This window comes from Molothrus aeneus, chromosome 5 (genome assembly GCF_037042795.1).
Source record: "Molothrus aeneus isolate 106 chromosome 5, BPBGC_Maene_1.0, whole genome shotgun sequence".
Lineage (NCBI taxonomy): Eukaryota > Metazoa > Chordata > Aves > Passeriformes > Icteridae > Molothrus > Molothrus aeneus.
In genome coordinates, this window is record NC_089650.1 from 63,719,211 (window position 1) to 63,736,235 (window position 17,025).

General features: G+C 39.7%; 1 protein-coding gene across 1 annotated transcript in view; it reads left to right on the top strand.

Annotated features, from left to right (window-relative positions):
- BEND7 (BEN domain containing 7) overlaps nucleotides 1-17,025 on the top strand; it is a 46,823-nt gene that overhangs the window by 7,969 nt on the left and 21,829 nt on the right. The window contains exons 3-5 of the mRNA XM_066550981.1: nucleotides 5,069-5,368; nucleotides 11,093-11,215; nucleotides 13,682-13,947. Of these exons, the coding sequence (XP_066407078.1) occupies nucleotides 5,069-5,368; nucleotides 11,093-11,215; nucleotides 13,682-13,947 (689 nt within the window). The remainder of the gene's footprint in view (nucleotides 1-5,068; nucleotides 5,369-11,092; nucleotides 11,216-13,681; nucleotides 13,948-17,025) is intronic.

Sequence of the window (17,025 nt, forward strand, 5' to 3'; positions counted from 1 at the left end):
TCAGACAGCTTCAATGTCCCCACGTTAGTTTAGCAGAGTCAAATTCTCCAGCTTGGAACTCATGTTGCTTGTGTGACCCTCTGACACTGTTCATGACCACTGCCCTCCCTGCTGACTTGGGGTTTAGGTTTTTAATTTGCCAAGGATGTTGTTGCCTAAGTGTAGAATCTTGTATGCTGGCAAAGACCTGGGATCACTTTTTTGGGAAATGTGTGCTTACCCCATCAGTTTAGTTCACAGATGCCTGATTCCAGTTATGCACAGAGAAGCCACAGTAAGATTCCACGTGATTGAGGAGACCTTTGCTCTGATAAGGAATCATGCACATGGATCCTCTGTTTTCCCCATGCTGACCTCTGCAACTTTCTGTTTCAGGACAACTTGTGGTACAAGATGACCAAAAAATACCTAGATTTTTGAAAATTAGGATTTGATGTGGGTATAGTTCTTGCTGAGAAGGGATGCTGAGCTTCCTTCTAGGATAACTGTCTCTGATGGAAATACCTGAACAGCGTGTAGCATTCCAAAAGGTGTTTTGGTGAGTTCAGCCTGGTTGAGCAGTGGAGATGGGTGCCCTGTGTGTACATACTTGCTGATTCCTTGAGCTGAATCAGCCCTTTACAGTCTTCAAACACAGCAGGCGAGTTTTGCTGGCCCCCTTCCAGAGAGGGCAACATTCAAATGGCATCTAATAAATTGCAGTTTAATATGCTTAATTATATAACCCTTTGCACTTACTTACTATTTTTTTGTTGAGCTTTCACACCATATGCTTCAACTTCCACTTTTTCTCACCTCTGAAGCCTTGTTTCCATACAAACCAGACTCCTGTTGTCAGCTCACATGTGTTTGTCTGGCTGTCTGTTGCTGCCATTCCTACCCTCACAACAGCTCCACCAATTTCAGCCTAGTTGGACACAAATTGGAAATCTGAGATAAAAGTAACTTCAGTAAGCAGCCTGATCCGGGAGAAATCCCTATTTGTATGTTCAACAAAGGAAAAAATTCCACAGGTGTTTTGTCTGTCAAAAAACCATAAAATTAAACTGTAATTAATAGAAAAATTGTACGTTCAAAGTCAGCTTGTGAATATTTCCCAAAGTATATGAGAAACACAAATGTTAAAAATAAAGGAAGGAATTCCAAAATACTGGACAAAGAGATCATGATGGTTATTTGGTTTTGTGAGTCAAAGGAAGGAAATCTCAGGTACAGACATTTGTCCAACTTTAATTCTGTTCACCCATTTATACACTTTAAAGCACACACATTAATACAGTCATGGTTGCCACTTCTGTGATACTGGGATAAAATTAATGCTTGAACATATCAATATGGTCACATATAATTTTATAATTGTTTGCAGTGCTATGATAATATTTGATAAACTGTTCAGGAAAAGTATAACAAGGTGTTGGTAGGCAGTGTGATATATTAAGTTTAATAAACATAATAGTGAAAAGATGGACAGGCATATAGGAGTGAAGAGTGTAATAAATAAATTATCATTAATATGTTGTTAACTGGGGTTGTTTACAGGCCTGTTGCTTCAGACAGCTGCACACTTAGCACGTGGATGCTACTGCAGCCTGGAACAGTTTTCTGGTTTCCATTTATTCCTTTGTAATTTTAAACATTCTTGCATCTTTCAAAGTCCTGTACACTTTCAGTAAGGAAATAGATTGAAATTAATTTTGAGGAAATTACTGTTTATGTTGTGTAGCATTTATTAAAGGGCTTTGTTTTGCCTTTTTTTTTTTTTGATGTTGTTTTTATAAGATTATAGTCACATCACATAGGAAAAAGAATAGGTTGTTTGTAAGGGGTCATCGTGGAAACACCTGTAACAGCAGTTATTTAAAATTCCTAATATGTTTTTGTTATAACAATTGACATCTCTATATACAAGTTATAAATAGGGCTCTAACTTGCCATGGCTCTATTTGAATAGCATTTTGTAAGTGTCTTAGTGTTTTGCAAGTAACTTCAATGGTTTCAGATAAAACCCAGGGATTTACATGGGGTATCCAAATGGCAAATCCTGTAGGCAGCCTTTGGAGGCATCCCCATCTCCTTGGAAATGGTGAGGAGCTCTGGTATGTGTACAGAGAGAGGCTGAAGTATGCACCACTCTTCTCAGGCTTCAGCATCTATCTTAGAAAGCTTTGCACAGATATATAATGCAGATTTCTGTGTAATAAATGATTTTTTTTCCAGTGCTTTATTATTCTATTTAGCATTTAAAAGAAGGCTGGCTCTTCCACAGGACATACTAATTTGAGTTGTTGTGTTTTCTCTGTGCCCCATCTATTTTTTTTTTCATTTTAAAATTACATGGTTATTATCTGTGAAAATTATCAGCAGTGGAATAACTGATAACAAAACGCTGTCCTTGGGCTCTAGAGCTAATAGCCAAATGAGGTAACCAGGGAGCAAGAAGTTAAATCTGTTACTGGTGTTGCACCTATCTGCAGATTCAGATGGTGTAACATCCTCTCCTCTCCACTCCTGTGGGGAGGATGCTGCTGTTGCTGGTCAGCTACAAACTAAGAGCTGGAAAAAGGCATGACTGGGAGAGGGGAGATGTAAACTTGCACTGAAGACTAAGTCAGGCTTATAGCCTGTAGGATTTTAACATGCTTTCTTGCAAAAGGGAAGACATATTTTAAAAACAAAACAAAAAAACAAACAGAAAAATCCCTGAAAAAACTCTGAAAACCCAAACCCCAACAAACGAGCTTACAAAGGGTGAGTCTCCCTGTAAGGATCTACCTAATCAAAAAGATAAGTTTATGTAGGGTGCAAGTTCAGGGTTTATTCTAACATAAATGTAGTGTTTTTTTTCTGTCTGGAGTTAAGTATGCTCATGTCACTGTATAGAAAGACTTCTATATAAAGGAACAAGGGAACAGAATCAAGGCTGAATAAGCTCAATTAACATTAATATTTTATGTAATTGGGTAACGGAAATTTAATCTTTCTAACAACATGTCACCCGACCAGACACGTAGCACAGTCCCTGCACCCAGCAGGAGGAGGTGGGTGGGAAGCTGTTTTGATACTCACACACTTTTTGCCATTGAGTACAAATCCAAATTGCCAACTTAAAGCTCCCAGGGTAATGTTAAATGGCACGACAGGAAGGGACTGCTCCAGGCTGTGGTGTGGTGGGAACATTTGGAGCTGGGACAGGGGCAGGTACAGCTGTGTACAGGAGAAAGGCAGCGTGCAGTGTAGGGCTGTGAGTATCTCAGTAATTGGAGTCCAGTGCTACTCTGCAGCCTTTCAAGGTTGGGAACTGCAAACAGTCAACTCCTGCTTGGGTGGGGGCCAAAAAGTGTCATTTTAAAGGAGTTGGTGCTGTTACTGTTAATGAAATCACACCCGCACACAGAAATCTGCAGGCAAACCAACAAAATAAATAAATACAGCGCAGAACTTCCTTGCAGAGGGTTTCTCTCACTGTGTTAGCTGGAGTGGAAATGGTGCTGGAGTGTTGCTCTACGGGGTTGGCAAATATTTTTCTAAGTTTGGACTCAAAGCTTTCTTGCAAGCCGCCCACTCTCCTCGCTGGATCGGGGTGGGCTGGAGCCAGCTGGCAGCAGCCCAGGGAACCGGTGCACCAGGTCAAGCAGGAGATGCTGGGATCCAGCAGAGGTTGGAGCACATTGTTCAGCTCCTCTCCCCTTCTGCTCGTTCTCCTCCTAGAACAAAACCTCCCTCTTTTGGATGTTCAGCATACCAGGCTTGGAGCAGTCCCAGCCACACTGAGCTTGGCCTGTGTTGGGGAGGGCTTTGCTGCTCTTTTAGCTGTCTGGTTTAGCTGCTACCTAAACGTGCACCTAAGTTTAGGCAATTGAATGGTGCTATTGAGTTGATAAAATTGTTCACATGCCTGGAATTTAGCACACTTTCAAGTACCTTGTTGAACCAGAGACGGCACACCTCGCATCTTGGGTTTTTGGAGAGTAGTTTTTTTTTCTTCTAAAGTTTCTTTAGAACACTTGCTTTTCCAAAAATAGGTTTATTTAGGGAAGCAGGAATATAAATTGAATAGAGGATACCAGGCATTTTTGTATTAAGTATTCTATAAAGGAAGGTTCATTCATCAGTTTCTAGATCTTACTTATGACATTTGCTTAGGGTATTTAATTTTTCTATTACCAGTAAGAAAACCAGAAGCTTCTTTCTTCAGAAAGGGCAACGAATACTTCCTTATTACTCATGAAATGTAATATATGCTTTAACAAGCAAAACAGGCTACTATCTGCCCAAAACACTCTATTCATTGTGCAATCAGCAGTTTCATATGTAAAATTAATACTTAAATGGTGCCAGGCATATTAAGTATGCAACTTTTATTATTTAAATGCCCTGAATTTATTTGGAACAGTCACATTTTTCTGGTATATATTTTCATTTTCTTTTTAGAATCTACGTTTTTAAGACATCCAGCAATTCAGCTATCTGCAGTTAGACACATATTAGCTACTGTTTAATTTATTCCTGTATAATCCAGTATTACTAAATTCTGTGGAATAAGGAACTAATTCTGTTCATTAAAATCAATAGATGCAGTGCTGTTCTGCATGTGTGTGATGTGGTGCTTTCTGTGCTTTTTTTTTTTTTTTTTGTAGGATCTATCCTTGAGCATACAGCAACCTGATACATAAAGGGTCTGATCCTTTGGGCTTTACTCAGGGAAAATATCCACTGATGTCAATGCCTGAATAGGATCAGGCTCTTAAAAGGACAGTTTATTTGAAATTGCTGTGGCTGTTATTATTTCCTTCTGGCAAAAAAATAATCTTACTCATCAAAGCCTTAGAAACAACATCAAGAAAGCGAAGTTCAGCAGGTCTTTCAGGCATGAGAGCTGTCAGCCATGGCTGTGTGAAGGCATAGCCTGGTACATCCCAATGACCATTCAAGCATCCCTTTTCTTTCTCGTTGTTATTTATTTATTTATTTATTTGCTCCAACTCTTATTGGCATCTAAAACCACTAATTGCTACCCATTACTGTTTTTGCTAATTTCCAGTGATAACTGTGGCTCTGTTTTCATTAGGAGATGAAAGCCGGGAAATTAAAAAACAAATTACAGGGATGAGAAGATTACTGAATGACAGCACTGGAAGAATCTATCAACGAGTTGGCAAAGAAGGAGAAAAACTGAAGGAGGAGCCCCAAGATTTAGACTTAGCCTGGGCCCAGCGCCTGAATCCCCCTGCGGAGTCCCAGGCGAGCCTTCATCCGTCCCAGAGCGGAGCATGGAATGAGTTATCACCCCAAGCCAGCCACCTGTCAGGGCAATATGGAACTCGATCCAAAACATTCCAAAATCAGGCTCGAACTGTGGCATCCAATGGTATGACCTGTTAGACACTGAGAATGGTGCCTTTTTTCCCCCCCTCTCCTTGTTGTCTACTAAATATCTGCCTTTGTTGTGATTATATATTGTAGCACTGCACTGAAAGCAGTTATAGTTCAGAGTCTACAAAATGAGCACATGGTTATCACTGCAAAAAGGTGTGAAAGTGGGCACTGTACATTCTGCTACCATCTGTCTTAGCTTTTAAAATGGTGATAGGATAGAATTACTCAATGCCTTTACAAGCTTAATTTCTATACAGTACTTATTAAAACAGCTTTTGTCATTGTTATTAAATTCATGGCTAATTAAATGTCAACCTATACCACTCCTCTTTGCTGTGAGTAATGTAGCACTGTTGTGACACCAGTTGTGGAGCAGGATTCTACTGCCTTTCATAAAGGGATGGCATCAGCCTTATAACTGGCCACTGAACTGCAGGTACAAAATTCCATCACAGCCTTAGGCTTTTATTCCAATGAGACTATTGGAGAAAAGAGATGATGGAGTCTACCTGTGAACAGCATGTTCTAGACTGTGGCCAATCCAGTACTGGCAGAGAATTCTGCCCTGAAGTAGATGGCAGTGTGCCTTTAAAAAGCCTTTTTTCTTATTAAGTCCCAGAGAATGGAAGTTTTGCTGCCAGATTAAAAAACTCTGCTGTCAAAACCCCACCATAACAATCTTCTAAATATGGAAGGACCCAAAATTCATCACACATCTCCTTCTTTGTCCTCAGAGGCCCTGGGCACTGGCAGGGACAGTTCTCTGCATGCACAGAAGTGCCCAAGCCTGCATAGATTAGGTGCCTTGTTCCCAAATCCAGAAAGTAGGTGGAGCAGCACCTCTATCCCCTCAGGGGCCTGATTCAGCATGTGAGCTAAAATGTGTTGACAGGATTTGGCCCTATATGCAAGAAAATGTCAGCTTTGATTTTTTTATATGTGGAGGAAGGATTCAGTTGATTCATGATCTCTTACAGGTTTGAAGTGGTCAATGGGACATGGAAGGGTCAGGTTGAGCAACCTGCTGGGCTGGGCAGGAGAAATGCCCAAGCTCCCAGCCCTTGGGGGAGGCACCCAGGGGGCACCTCCCTTTGCAGCTGTCCTGCTGCTGAAAGGAATGCAATCTTTTGGGTTATTACATAAAGGAGGGTGTGGGCCTTCTCCTCTGGCCGCCTTTGAAAAGACAATCTGTGTAGCAGTTGGGTTTGAAGTGTCTGCCTCTGATGGGCTGTTGTGATCCTGACTCCTGCTTGGGCTCCAAACCCTGGCCTCTAGGGAAGAAAAACTTTTGATGCATTTCTGAGCAGCGAGAAAAACTTTTGATGCATTTCTGAGCCCTGAAACTGCTCCTCACCCAGTACATAGCTCTTCTGGGCGTTTTAACAGCCTGATTCCCCCCCCAGCCCTTGCATTGAGAGCCTGAGCATCAAACTCAGTATTTTAGATGTTATTCAGAGGATGGACAAAGTTCTTAAAAGTTGGGTGTAGAAATGCTGAGCAGTACTTCAAGGGAGATTTTACTCCTTGGTTCTCACCGTGGTGTTTAAGTTACCAGAACAAAACTGCCAGACATAATGTTATTACCTGGGGCTGTCAGGCTTAGGTCATCACTGGGGAGGTGTTCAGGCATCTGTAGTAGGTGATGAAGAGTTTCTGAGTCCAGAAACTCTTTCTGTCCACTGTGGATAGATACTATGTAAAAAATGAAGATCTGTGTTGTAGGCCATCTGAATTGCTCAAAGTTGAATGTAATAGACACATCAAGTCCATCCCAGTGGTGCACTTATCCACTCACAGGGTGAGGTGGTTCAAGGAGAGGCTGCAATAAATGTTTCATAGGTGCTGGTGTGGAAAACATTCACGAGAAAGTTATTGAAAGTGATGCCTGGAGAGGGTACCTAGAGCAGAGGCTAGACAGAGTAAGAGAAATAAAGTAGGGATTTGTTAAAAAGGCCTTCAAAGGATACACCTTGGGCAGTGCAAGGGCCTGGCCCAGGCTACACCCAAGATGGATGACGGGTCACAAGTTTTTCACTCTTTTATAAGTTTGGTCCATTTACATATTGGGGTTAATTGTCCAATCACAGCTTCAGGTAATGAAGTGACATTCTCCCAGTTTTACTCCCCCTAATTTGCTTTTGTTTATACTTTTTGGGGCTTGGAAAAGGATTGTTTTGTCTTACTAAACTGTGAAGAGAACTTTCGAACACTCTATATGAATTTCAGACTTATATACTAATGCAGTACAGAATCTGAAAAATGTGAGAGCTAAAACTTAAGGCATCAACTAAAATAAAATAATAGACATTGCTGCAAAAGAGGGAAGAGTAGGACCATGAAAACTAAAGGGATTTATTCCAGACCAGACTTAAGGTGGTGGTTCCACAAGTCAGGGTGTTAGGTAGACATCTGTGACCCACTGTTTTTAGTGGCAGCCACCTGGGACTACAGATAATAAGCACCATGTCTGTCCTATTATAGACAGTAAACTCACACTTGAGTTTCATTTCTTGTGTTCTGTACCAAATCCAGCAGTGATACAGCAGCTGAATTGTTTTTGGGTTGCATCAAGATCATTCTCACTGGGTAGTTCTTGCATGCTTTTCCAGTATAAACTGGTAGCAATGTTAGTTACAGTGAGTGAATTCCCTCTCAGCAGATGCAGCTGGAAGAAAACACTGTCCTGGGCTACTTACTGCTCACATGGGGGAAGCAACTCCTGTACTTGTGTCATCTCCTTCTCTCAGTCACACAGGCAGGTATCAAATTTGCCTGCTGGCCAGCTTCCAAAAGAGAGGGAGATGGCTCTTTAAAGACTCCTTCATAAAAATAAAAAGTCTGATCTCCTTTTAAAATTAAAAATTGATTTATAACAGTTGAAAAGGGTTGCTTTTGTCCTCTAAAAATGATAAAGATAGTGCTTAGAATAATGACTGAGAACACTCTACTAGATATTTCTTACAACACAATAACTGATCAGAGGAGGGAGGATAGAAAGAAAATAAAAAACCCTCATGAATATGTAAGGAGTCAGTAGAACCCTGCTTTGATTTAAAATATTGGTGGTCTCTTTTCCCATTCCCAGTACCTATGGTAGATTTACATGGGTAATTTCTATCAATGCTAATGGGGATTATAAAGTAAATCCCCTATGCCTCAATGGGAAAATAGACCCTGTGGTTTTCCATCAGGAGCCTGTGTGCCTGTGTGTTTTCATTAGGAACATGTTATATTGCAACAGGAAAGATGCACAGGTATTTACTGATACAATTTGTTCAAGTTTTCACGTGCAATTCACCGTGATGTAGAGCCTTGGTTAAGAAGGAAACAAAAACCACCAACCCTTTTCCCCCCCAGAGTCTTTCAGATATCATTTCCAGAAGAAAACACTTCCAGAAGCCCTCTAGAATATTGAATTCTGATCAAGAGAAAGGACAGGCTTCATCCCAAGGATCTTTTAGTCTAAAACAACTGAGAAAGGAGTGAGGGAAGGATGGTCTTACTTTGTATTAGTCTGTTAATAAAACTCTTTTAAATTCTGGGGCACCCATTTCTGGGGTACCTGCTTGTCTTACTGAAAGGTAGGGTTATGCTGGTGCTATTAAATTATAAGTTGTCTTGAAATTCATCTACTTAAAACATGTAGGTGAAGGGTGTTGGTGGAGCCAAGTTGAGGGATTCTGATTAATCTGCTGCAAAGCTAAAGATAACAATTTTTTTTTTTTATCTCTGTACCTGTAACAATGGGCTAAACATTTTGTGGACCATTGAAAAGGTAAAATCTCATCCATGCCCCAAGGAACTTCCAATGAATAGACTGTGTACAAAGGAAGGGTGAGATCAAACTAGGCAGAGTCCTGCTGAGTCAGAAGCCTTTTTGTTTCATTTTGAGATTCTCAGCCTGTTTTCCAAGTAACTTCTTAGTATAAAAATTGTTTTATTTGCAGCTGAAATTGAGAGATGAAGGCAGTGATTCTATGGCATTTGCAACTGCTAGATTTGCAGGGATTTTGTTAACTACTCCATTTATCTTAATACAGTTTTAACAGATTTTATCCATGTATGATATTTTAAAATACCAAAATTTGTAATTGCAGGAGTGTGGAGTATCTAAATATTGGAGGAAAAGAGGAGTGTGACACCCAGAAGATGCCAGCTGGCTTTAAGTGATGCATTAGTTTAGCTTTACAAGCAGCTCACCTTTGGAGTGTTACCATGAGTTTGCTCAAGTCTGATAGATGTTGCTTCAGGTCTGAAGGACTGTATGGAAGGAGGCAGAGAACAAGTGCCTGGTGGTGGCCAGATTTTCACTTATTTCAAATGAGGATTAAAGTCAGGGCATCTGTGTGGATCTGACATCAGGGATCTCTGATGAAAGAACACAACCCAAACCTGAAAAGGTGTTAATAACCTGGTTTGGCTTCAGAGGAAAGCAGAAGTAATAATGAAAAATGAGAAGATTTATAAGTGGAGATTAAATGAATTGCTTCTGTTCACTTTAGCTAGGTCATGATTAAAGGGCACCTGGTAAGTGTCAGTCTGCAGAAGAAAAAGGGAAATACACTGGCTGAAGTCCACATGTGACACCAAGTGAGGTTATTTTGTTAGGTGCATTTGTACCTATCTTCATGAAATGGTCATCCCTCCTCCTGCAGTCTTGAGTAGTAAAATAGCCATCAATTTAAATCATTGTAAGGATATTTGGAAAGGAAGGGAGGTGCATCCCATCTAGTCTCAGCTTCAACCAGATACTGTTAGGTGTTTTGTTGAATTTTGAAATTTTTATTTGCAGCTAGGGATAGCTGTCTAGGGATACAGCTGTCTTAAGCTAAAGTGCAGGATACAACTATCCTGCAAAGTTTGAAATCCCTCAGCTGTTACAGCCTGGTCTAATTCAGAACAAAAAATGCAAAATTTCTGGAAAGTAAGACAGTAATAAAAGCACTGCTGAGGGCCTACAACTACAACTATGTGAGTTCAGTTAAACACTAATAAGAATTACTAGAGAAAAGGAATGTCTTGAACTACTATATTAATTTTCAAAGGGAGACTCTGGAAACCCCATCTTGCAGGTCACAGTGCTGGAAAACATTGAAAACAATCCCACCCTACTAAATAGAAGAGCAGATTTGAAAGCTTTCATGTGGCTCTTTTCTGTCCTGTTGTTTTGGGTTTTTTTTTCTCCAAGTAGGGTATTTTATTTTCATTCTCTCTTCTTCACATGGTAAAGAATCACCTGTAAGATTCAAGCAGTTTAAAAATTGCTAGACCCTCATTTTATGTACAGCACAAACCTTTATTGCACAGACTGTCTTCATTCTTTGTAAGACTGTTCCAGGAGCTGGGCTTTTTTATGTGAGTGTGATAAAATAAGTATGTTTGTAATGAGGTTTGGTGCTTTTGTTATTCAAGATGATCCAGCCTGACAATAGAAAGCCCTGCTGTGAGGACTGCATTATATTCACACTCTGAGCAGTCTTCTCCAGCCCATGTAACATTGCATCCCAACTCAATATAATTGCACATATTAGAAATTGAGTAAAAACTAGTGGTCCCTTCCTCTTAAAAGGAATCATGTTGAAAATTACTTCCTTTCATGCTTTTGATCTGATTTTACAATCTAGTATATTGATCATAGCTTCAAACACCTGCCAATTGTTGGCTGGGTGATTTTGTGTGGCTTACATCTCACCCATTTCATTCCACTCTCTTTCAGGAGAAATTCCAATGGTGAATTCATCAGTTGGACCAAACTGCTGTACGTGTAATTGCCAGTCAACCCTGCAGGCCATTCTTCAGGAGCTCAAGACCATGCGAAAATTGATGCAGCTGCAAGCAGGTACAGTGACCAGTCCTGTATGTGCAAACCTCTGGCAAGCAATGACTTGAGGATGGCCCAGTTTGATACAGGGGTGTTGGATGAGATGGTCTTTGGAGACCCTTCCAAACCCAAACTGTTCTATGATTCCGTGATCTTCCTGTTAGGGAATGGTCTAGGAGATTAAAGTCTGTGTGGGCACTCAGGAAAACTTGGATTGTTTCCTGCTATCCTGACATATCAAAGTCAAAGTCAAATTTTCACAGGTTTCTTGGAAATGCAACTTCTACTTTTCAGATCCTTACCTGAAATACGGGATTTTATCTTTAGCCTTTTAAGGCTAAATTGAAAATAAAATTAATGTGATCAGATACATAATGAGAGCTGAGTGGGCAGGTCAATATGCCCACTTTGTTTTCACAGTGTATTGATCCAGGGGGGCCAAGTGCTACCTCACCTGTGTTCTCCTTAGCACTTCACTAATCTTAGGGGTAAAAAAAGTAAAATTTGAAGGTAGCTGAAAGTTACCAAATAGTTCTTCATTCAAACCTCTTTTAGCTCTGTGGTAGTCTCAGCTGAGCTAGCTACTGCATGTTGTGGCCTCCACCCTTCCTCTGGCTATGAAGCACCAGCTTTTAGTGTGTATACCAGCAATAATTTGTTCACTGGGGAAAATTACTGAGTCTAGTTTTCTCCTAGGTTGGGAGCTGAAACAGAACAGTGCAGAGCCAGAGGAGTAGTTGAGCCAGCAAGATAATGAGAACGTGGTAGGTAGAGTTAAGTCATCATAGGCTGATGTGAAGCTGCAGGCTCTGTGCTACCTAAAAATTAGTGTTAATACTAATGAGGAGATGGAGATGTTGGAAATTTTGTCAGCTGACTTGCCCATCCAGCATGAGTGATGGGGACTGGAGCCATGGAGGCTTCTCTTGTGGAGAGGCTGGATAAGACCTCTGTAAGAAAAGGGAGTGTTGAGTAATTAACTGAAAGATGGGTGGAGTGAAGGGCTGACTAAACTCCTTGTCTTCACGGTGTATAATGTTTGAGTGAGTGATGGGAACGATCAGACAGGTTTTGTAATATCAGTTGGCACACATAAAAATGCTTTTCTAGAAGTCATCAGTTTACAAAGAAGTACACCAAAGCCCAGTTTTACAATTTTTGCTGGTACATGGGATTTTTTATGCAATCACACCAATTTATGTCATTGAGATCACATGGGTGATTGAAAAATGGCTTGTGAGTGAGAGTTAGAAAACTGGGGTCTATGCCAAAAGAGCTGACTCCTCAGTAGTAGAACATTTCTTATTTATTATGTATCTACAGAGTAAGTACCTTTGTTAATTCATGAATCTTTTTATTCACTTGGAATACTTCATATTTTCTGAAATTAAGGTTTTGCAGAGAAAAAAAATCATTTGGCATTTTTGTCGCTAAAAGAAAAAAAAACCTAAAATTCAAACCTATAAGTGAAAGTGTAATAACTTATTTTAGTATTCAGACACCCTACTGTCTTAATTATAAACTACACATCACAGTCTTGTAAATCCTTGCCAGAAATGAAATATTCCAGAAATATTTTAATAAACAATAGTCTGAGGTTTGTTTTCTTCCTGAAGCTTTGTAGATGAGGATTTTTTGTATCTTGCTCATATCTTGAATGAGTTTGATTTGCATGTAGAGCACTTGTGGCTTTTTCTTTGTTTTGACCTTGATGTTAGTGATTTATCCACACACATAATGGTATCTTGATAGCATTCTTCTGGAGGGCTTGTTCATATTGGTACAGGTTCAGGATTGGTGCCTTAATTTATACAAATGATTGTGAATGCTGGAAAATGCAAAATATTGATAAATGTAAAATATGGTTTCTTATATTTCAGAGGTAATACATGTCAGCTTTTGTGTATGAGCAAAACAAACTGATGGAATTTTGGGTTACTTTTTTTCCCCTCAGAAATTAAACTATTGAATAGTGTTTTCACTCATTCTTGACATAATGGTACTTGAAATGTTCTTGCTGAGCTAATTAACTTGGAGACCACTGTCATAAAAATAACTGTAATTGCATTAGCACTTGTATTATCTTACTTTATCAGGAGCAGATCCTCAAAGAGTGAGATTCTCAGTCATTCAGAGGACACACAAATTAATCATCTCTTAAGTGCTTCATGTCACCAGCCATCCAGTGGTCACTAGGAAAAAGAACTGTGTATTCCTCATTTCCTTAACATACTGTTCATCAGTATGGCTTGAAAAGGCTTGAAAAGCCTCACCACAGAGCTCACTGTCATTATCCCCATTGTTCAGATTGGAAAATTATGCAAAGGTGATAAAACTTATTTGTTTCCCATGCACCAGCAGCCCTGAAAATCACATCACTTATCTAGAAAATAAGTTCAATGAGTCAGTAGTTTAATGGTGCATCTGTGTGGATGTTCATGGGCTTTTCTCTGTAAAATTAATGCATTAATTTCTTTCATTCAGTTGGGACTCAAAACAGACAGCAGCCTCCCGTTCCTCTGATTTGTGCACAGAAGTCAACAATATCAAGAAAGAGAAATAAAAAGAGAAAACTGCCCCTCAAAGTTGTTGAAGCAGTTTCCACAAATAAGAAACCCAGCTCTCCAGAGAATGAGAAGAGGCTGACAGCAAACTCAGAACAGTCGAGTCTGCAAGCAATTGAACCCCCCCTGAAGCCAGAGACCCCTGTTTCAGGGTTTGGAATTATCCTTGAATCAGCTTCATCAGATGTAAGTTAAAATTTTAATATGCAGCATTGAAAGATTTTGAAATACTGACTCATTCAGAAGAATCAGTACTCAAGTCACATTGATGCATCTTCCCACTTTTTGTTAGAATGAACAAGCAAATCTTGGGTAGGAGTGAATGGAGATGTTAGGGTTAGATGTGGGGAGTGCTCATTACAGGGTTTTGGGTCTTTTTTTTCAACTTTCACCAGCAGGAAGTTTTCCCTTGAGTTCAAGGCTCCTGTTCTTTGAGCTTTCAGTGGAAACTTGCTCTTCATCTCTCCCAATGCCAAGAGCCACAGTTGAGGTGAGGAGCCATGAAAAGTGCAAGGTGTGTAAAGCATTCACAGCCCCATCATTGCTGATGAGCTCATGTAATCCACACGTGGGTCTTTATCCTGCCAAGGAGTATTTATGTGCTTTCCTGCTTTTATGGTCCCACTGACTTTGGGGGACTCTTCATCTCTAGCAAAATTCATATTCAGTCTTTGCTGAATGGGGTCCTTTGGTCTTGATTGCTGTGTGTGCTGTAGTAGGGCCTCAGCACTGTTGATGATGTCAGTGTGACTAAAATGGCCAAAATTTGCCACTCTAAGAACATGCACTTTTCCCATAGAAAATTGCAGTAAGCATGTTTTCCTGATTCATGTACACACTGATAGAAATTACATGTATTGGTGGATGATTGGCTTTGTTTAATGACCAAATTGATGTCATCCAAACCAGTTCACTGACAAGTAAACTGCTCATTAATTTCTCGAATATATTTTTAATTTTGAGCAGGCTCTTTCCAATTTCCTAAGTACTATGAGCTAGAAAAACATAATTAAATTCTGTATCAATAAGCATAAATGAAAACAATGCAGCAGATAATATTCTATCCTTCTGGAAGAGGGAACTAATAATAAAAAAGAGCAGTCAGGATAATTCAGTTACAGAGATGCAAGCCACACCACTAATTAGGTTGCTACAGAGTCAGTGTAGTGATACAGAGTAACTAGTTTATGCTTTTTTCAGAGGGTTTCCTTTTGTAGTACTGAGCTTAATAATGTTTGAGGTAAAGGTTTAGGGAGGACTGGTAATTTATCTCCAGTATGCAATTTGTGCTTATAATTTTTCTTTGCTTGTGGCACTCTTGTCAGCTTGAAACACGGTTTTGAAAACAGTTTTGTGCTTGCAGTGGAATTTAATTTGGCTTTATGAATGTGTTTCATCGCTGGACACGATTCTTTGTAGTTGCCAGTTTGACCTAAGGAAAAAAAGAGAAAACATTTGGCTCATAAATCAGGTCTTCATCTGTCCTTCCATGCTTGAGCCTTTGCTTGCCACAACAGTTGTTTGACTAAATTTACAGAGCCAGAACCTTGAGACAAACAAATTGATTTTGTTTTGTCTTGAGAAAGAAAACATTTGAATTCTGAAAACAGATATATTTAATGCAAAAATAAAATGTGACCTTAAATATTTTGAGAAGGCTTAAGAAAGTCACTTCTTTGAGAATGAATGGCAGTATTATCTTTTTCTACTTTTTTATGAGCATCTCTGGTGTGGTCACAACCAGCATGTCTGTTTTCCTGAAAAACCCTGAAAGACATCTTACAAAGCACCATAAATGAATGTTCCCTTGAGAATATTCCACAGGTTGTCTGTAGTGTGTGCTGTGTCATACATCACCACTGCTGCCACTGCTATTTTGCCAACATTTATTGAACTTTAAGAAGAATCCAAGTTTAATGGGTATAAAATCAGGGCTGCCAAAACCAGTGCAATTAGTCCAGACCTGCTGAGATGAAATAGTGCTACTTACAGAGCTGGAAGATGTCTTGGTGAGACAAACCCTTAATCTGGACCATGGATCACAGAATCTGCTTTTTAAATGCAGTGGTCTGATTACAACTCTTAGTTGAACTTGTGTTTGTTTTACAGTTGTAATATTTCATTTATAACCTAATCATTTTTAATCTACATATTACAACCTACTAAAATATCTAGGATTAAATCTAATTCACTGCCTGTTAATTTTAGCACAGCAAAAGCCTTTAGCATTCAGGTCTTCTTTATTTTGTTATTCACAAATAGTTTACCCTCCAGTTCCTTTTGCCATGATCATTATCTATTAATAAGTGCTTTTTCTTTGAGAAATTACATTCAGAGTGATCATGAAATTCAAATGGTTACTGATTGTCTTTGATTGAAGAATAGCTAACTACTAAAGGAAAGCAAGAATAAATCATAGCTTTGCCTCCAAACTGTTTCACTGATAAACAAATCAATCCCTATATTAAGAATAAAACAATCAAAACTAAAATAATACTGACTCCTCCACAATGGTAGAATGGTAAGATTTGAAATGTATTTTACAGCTCTATTGTAGAGTGGTTGATGCACCTGCCAAAGTGTAATGCAGGTGTTCCAAGGTAAAACCAGGGAAGAGGAAAACCATGAAGAGAGAAGAGAGAAGAGAAGAGAAGAGAAGAGAAGAGAAGAGAAGAGAAGAGAAGAGAAGAGAAGAGAAGAGAAGAGAAGAGAAGAGAAGAGAAGAGAAGAGAAGAGAAGAGAAGAGAAGAGAAGAGAGACTCACTTGATTTTTCAGCACAAATAGAGAAGATAATAGCAGGGCCTCATGATCCTTCTGGTTTTTTGGGTTTTAAGTAGGAGGTTTCAGAAGAAGTACCACAGGAACAGCTGGCTGTTGGTGAGGGTACCAGCAATAGTGTGGCCAGTACGACCAAGGCAGTGACTGTCCCTCCATACCCAGCACTGGTGAAGCCTCACCTCAAATCCTGGTGTCAGTTTTGGACTCCTCACAACAGAGACACTGAGGGTCTGGATCATGTCCAGAGAAGGGCAATAGAGCTGGAATATTTATCCTGGAGAAAAGGACACTCAGGGGGGACCTTATCACTCTCTGTAACTTCCTGACAGGAGGGTGTAGCCAGGTGGGTGTCAGTCTCTTCTCCCAACTAACAAGTGATATGACAAGAGGAAATGGCCTCAAGTTGCACCACAAAAGATTTATTTTGGATATTGGGAAAAATTTCTTCCCCAAAATGGTTGTCAAGCACTGGAACAGGCTGACTG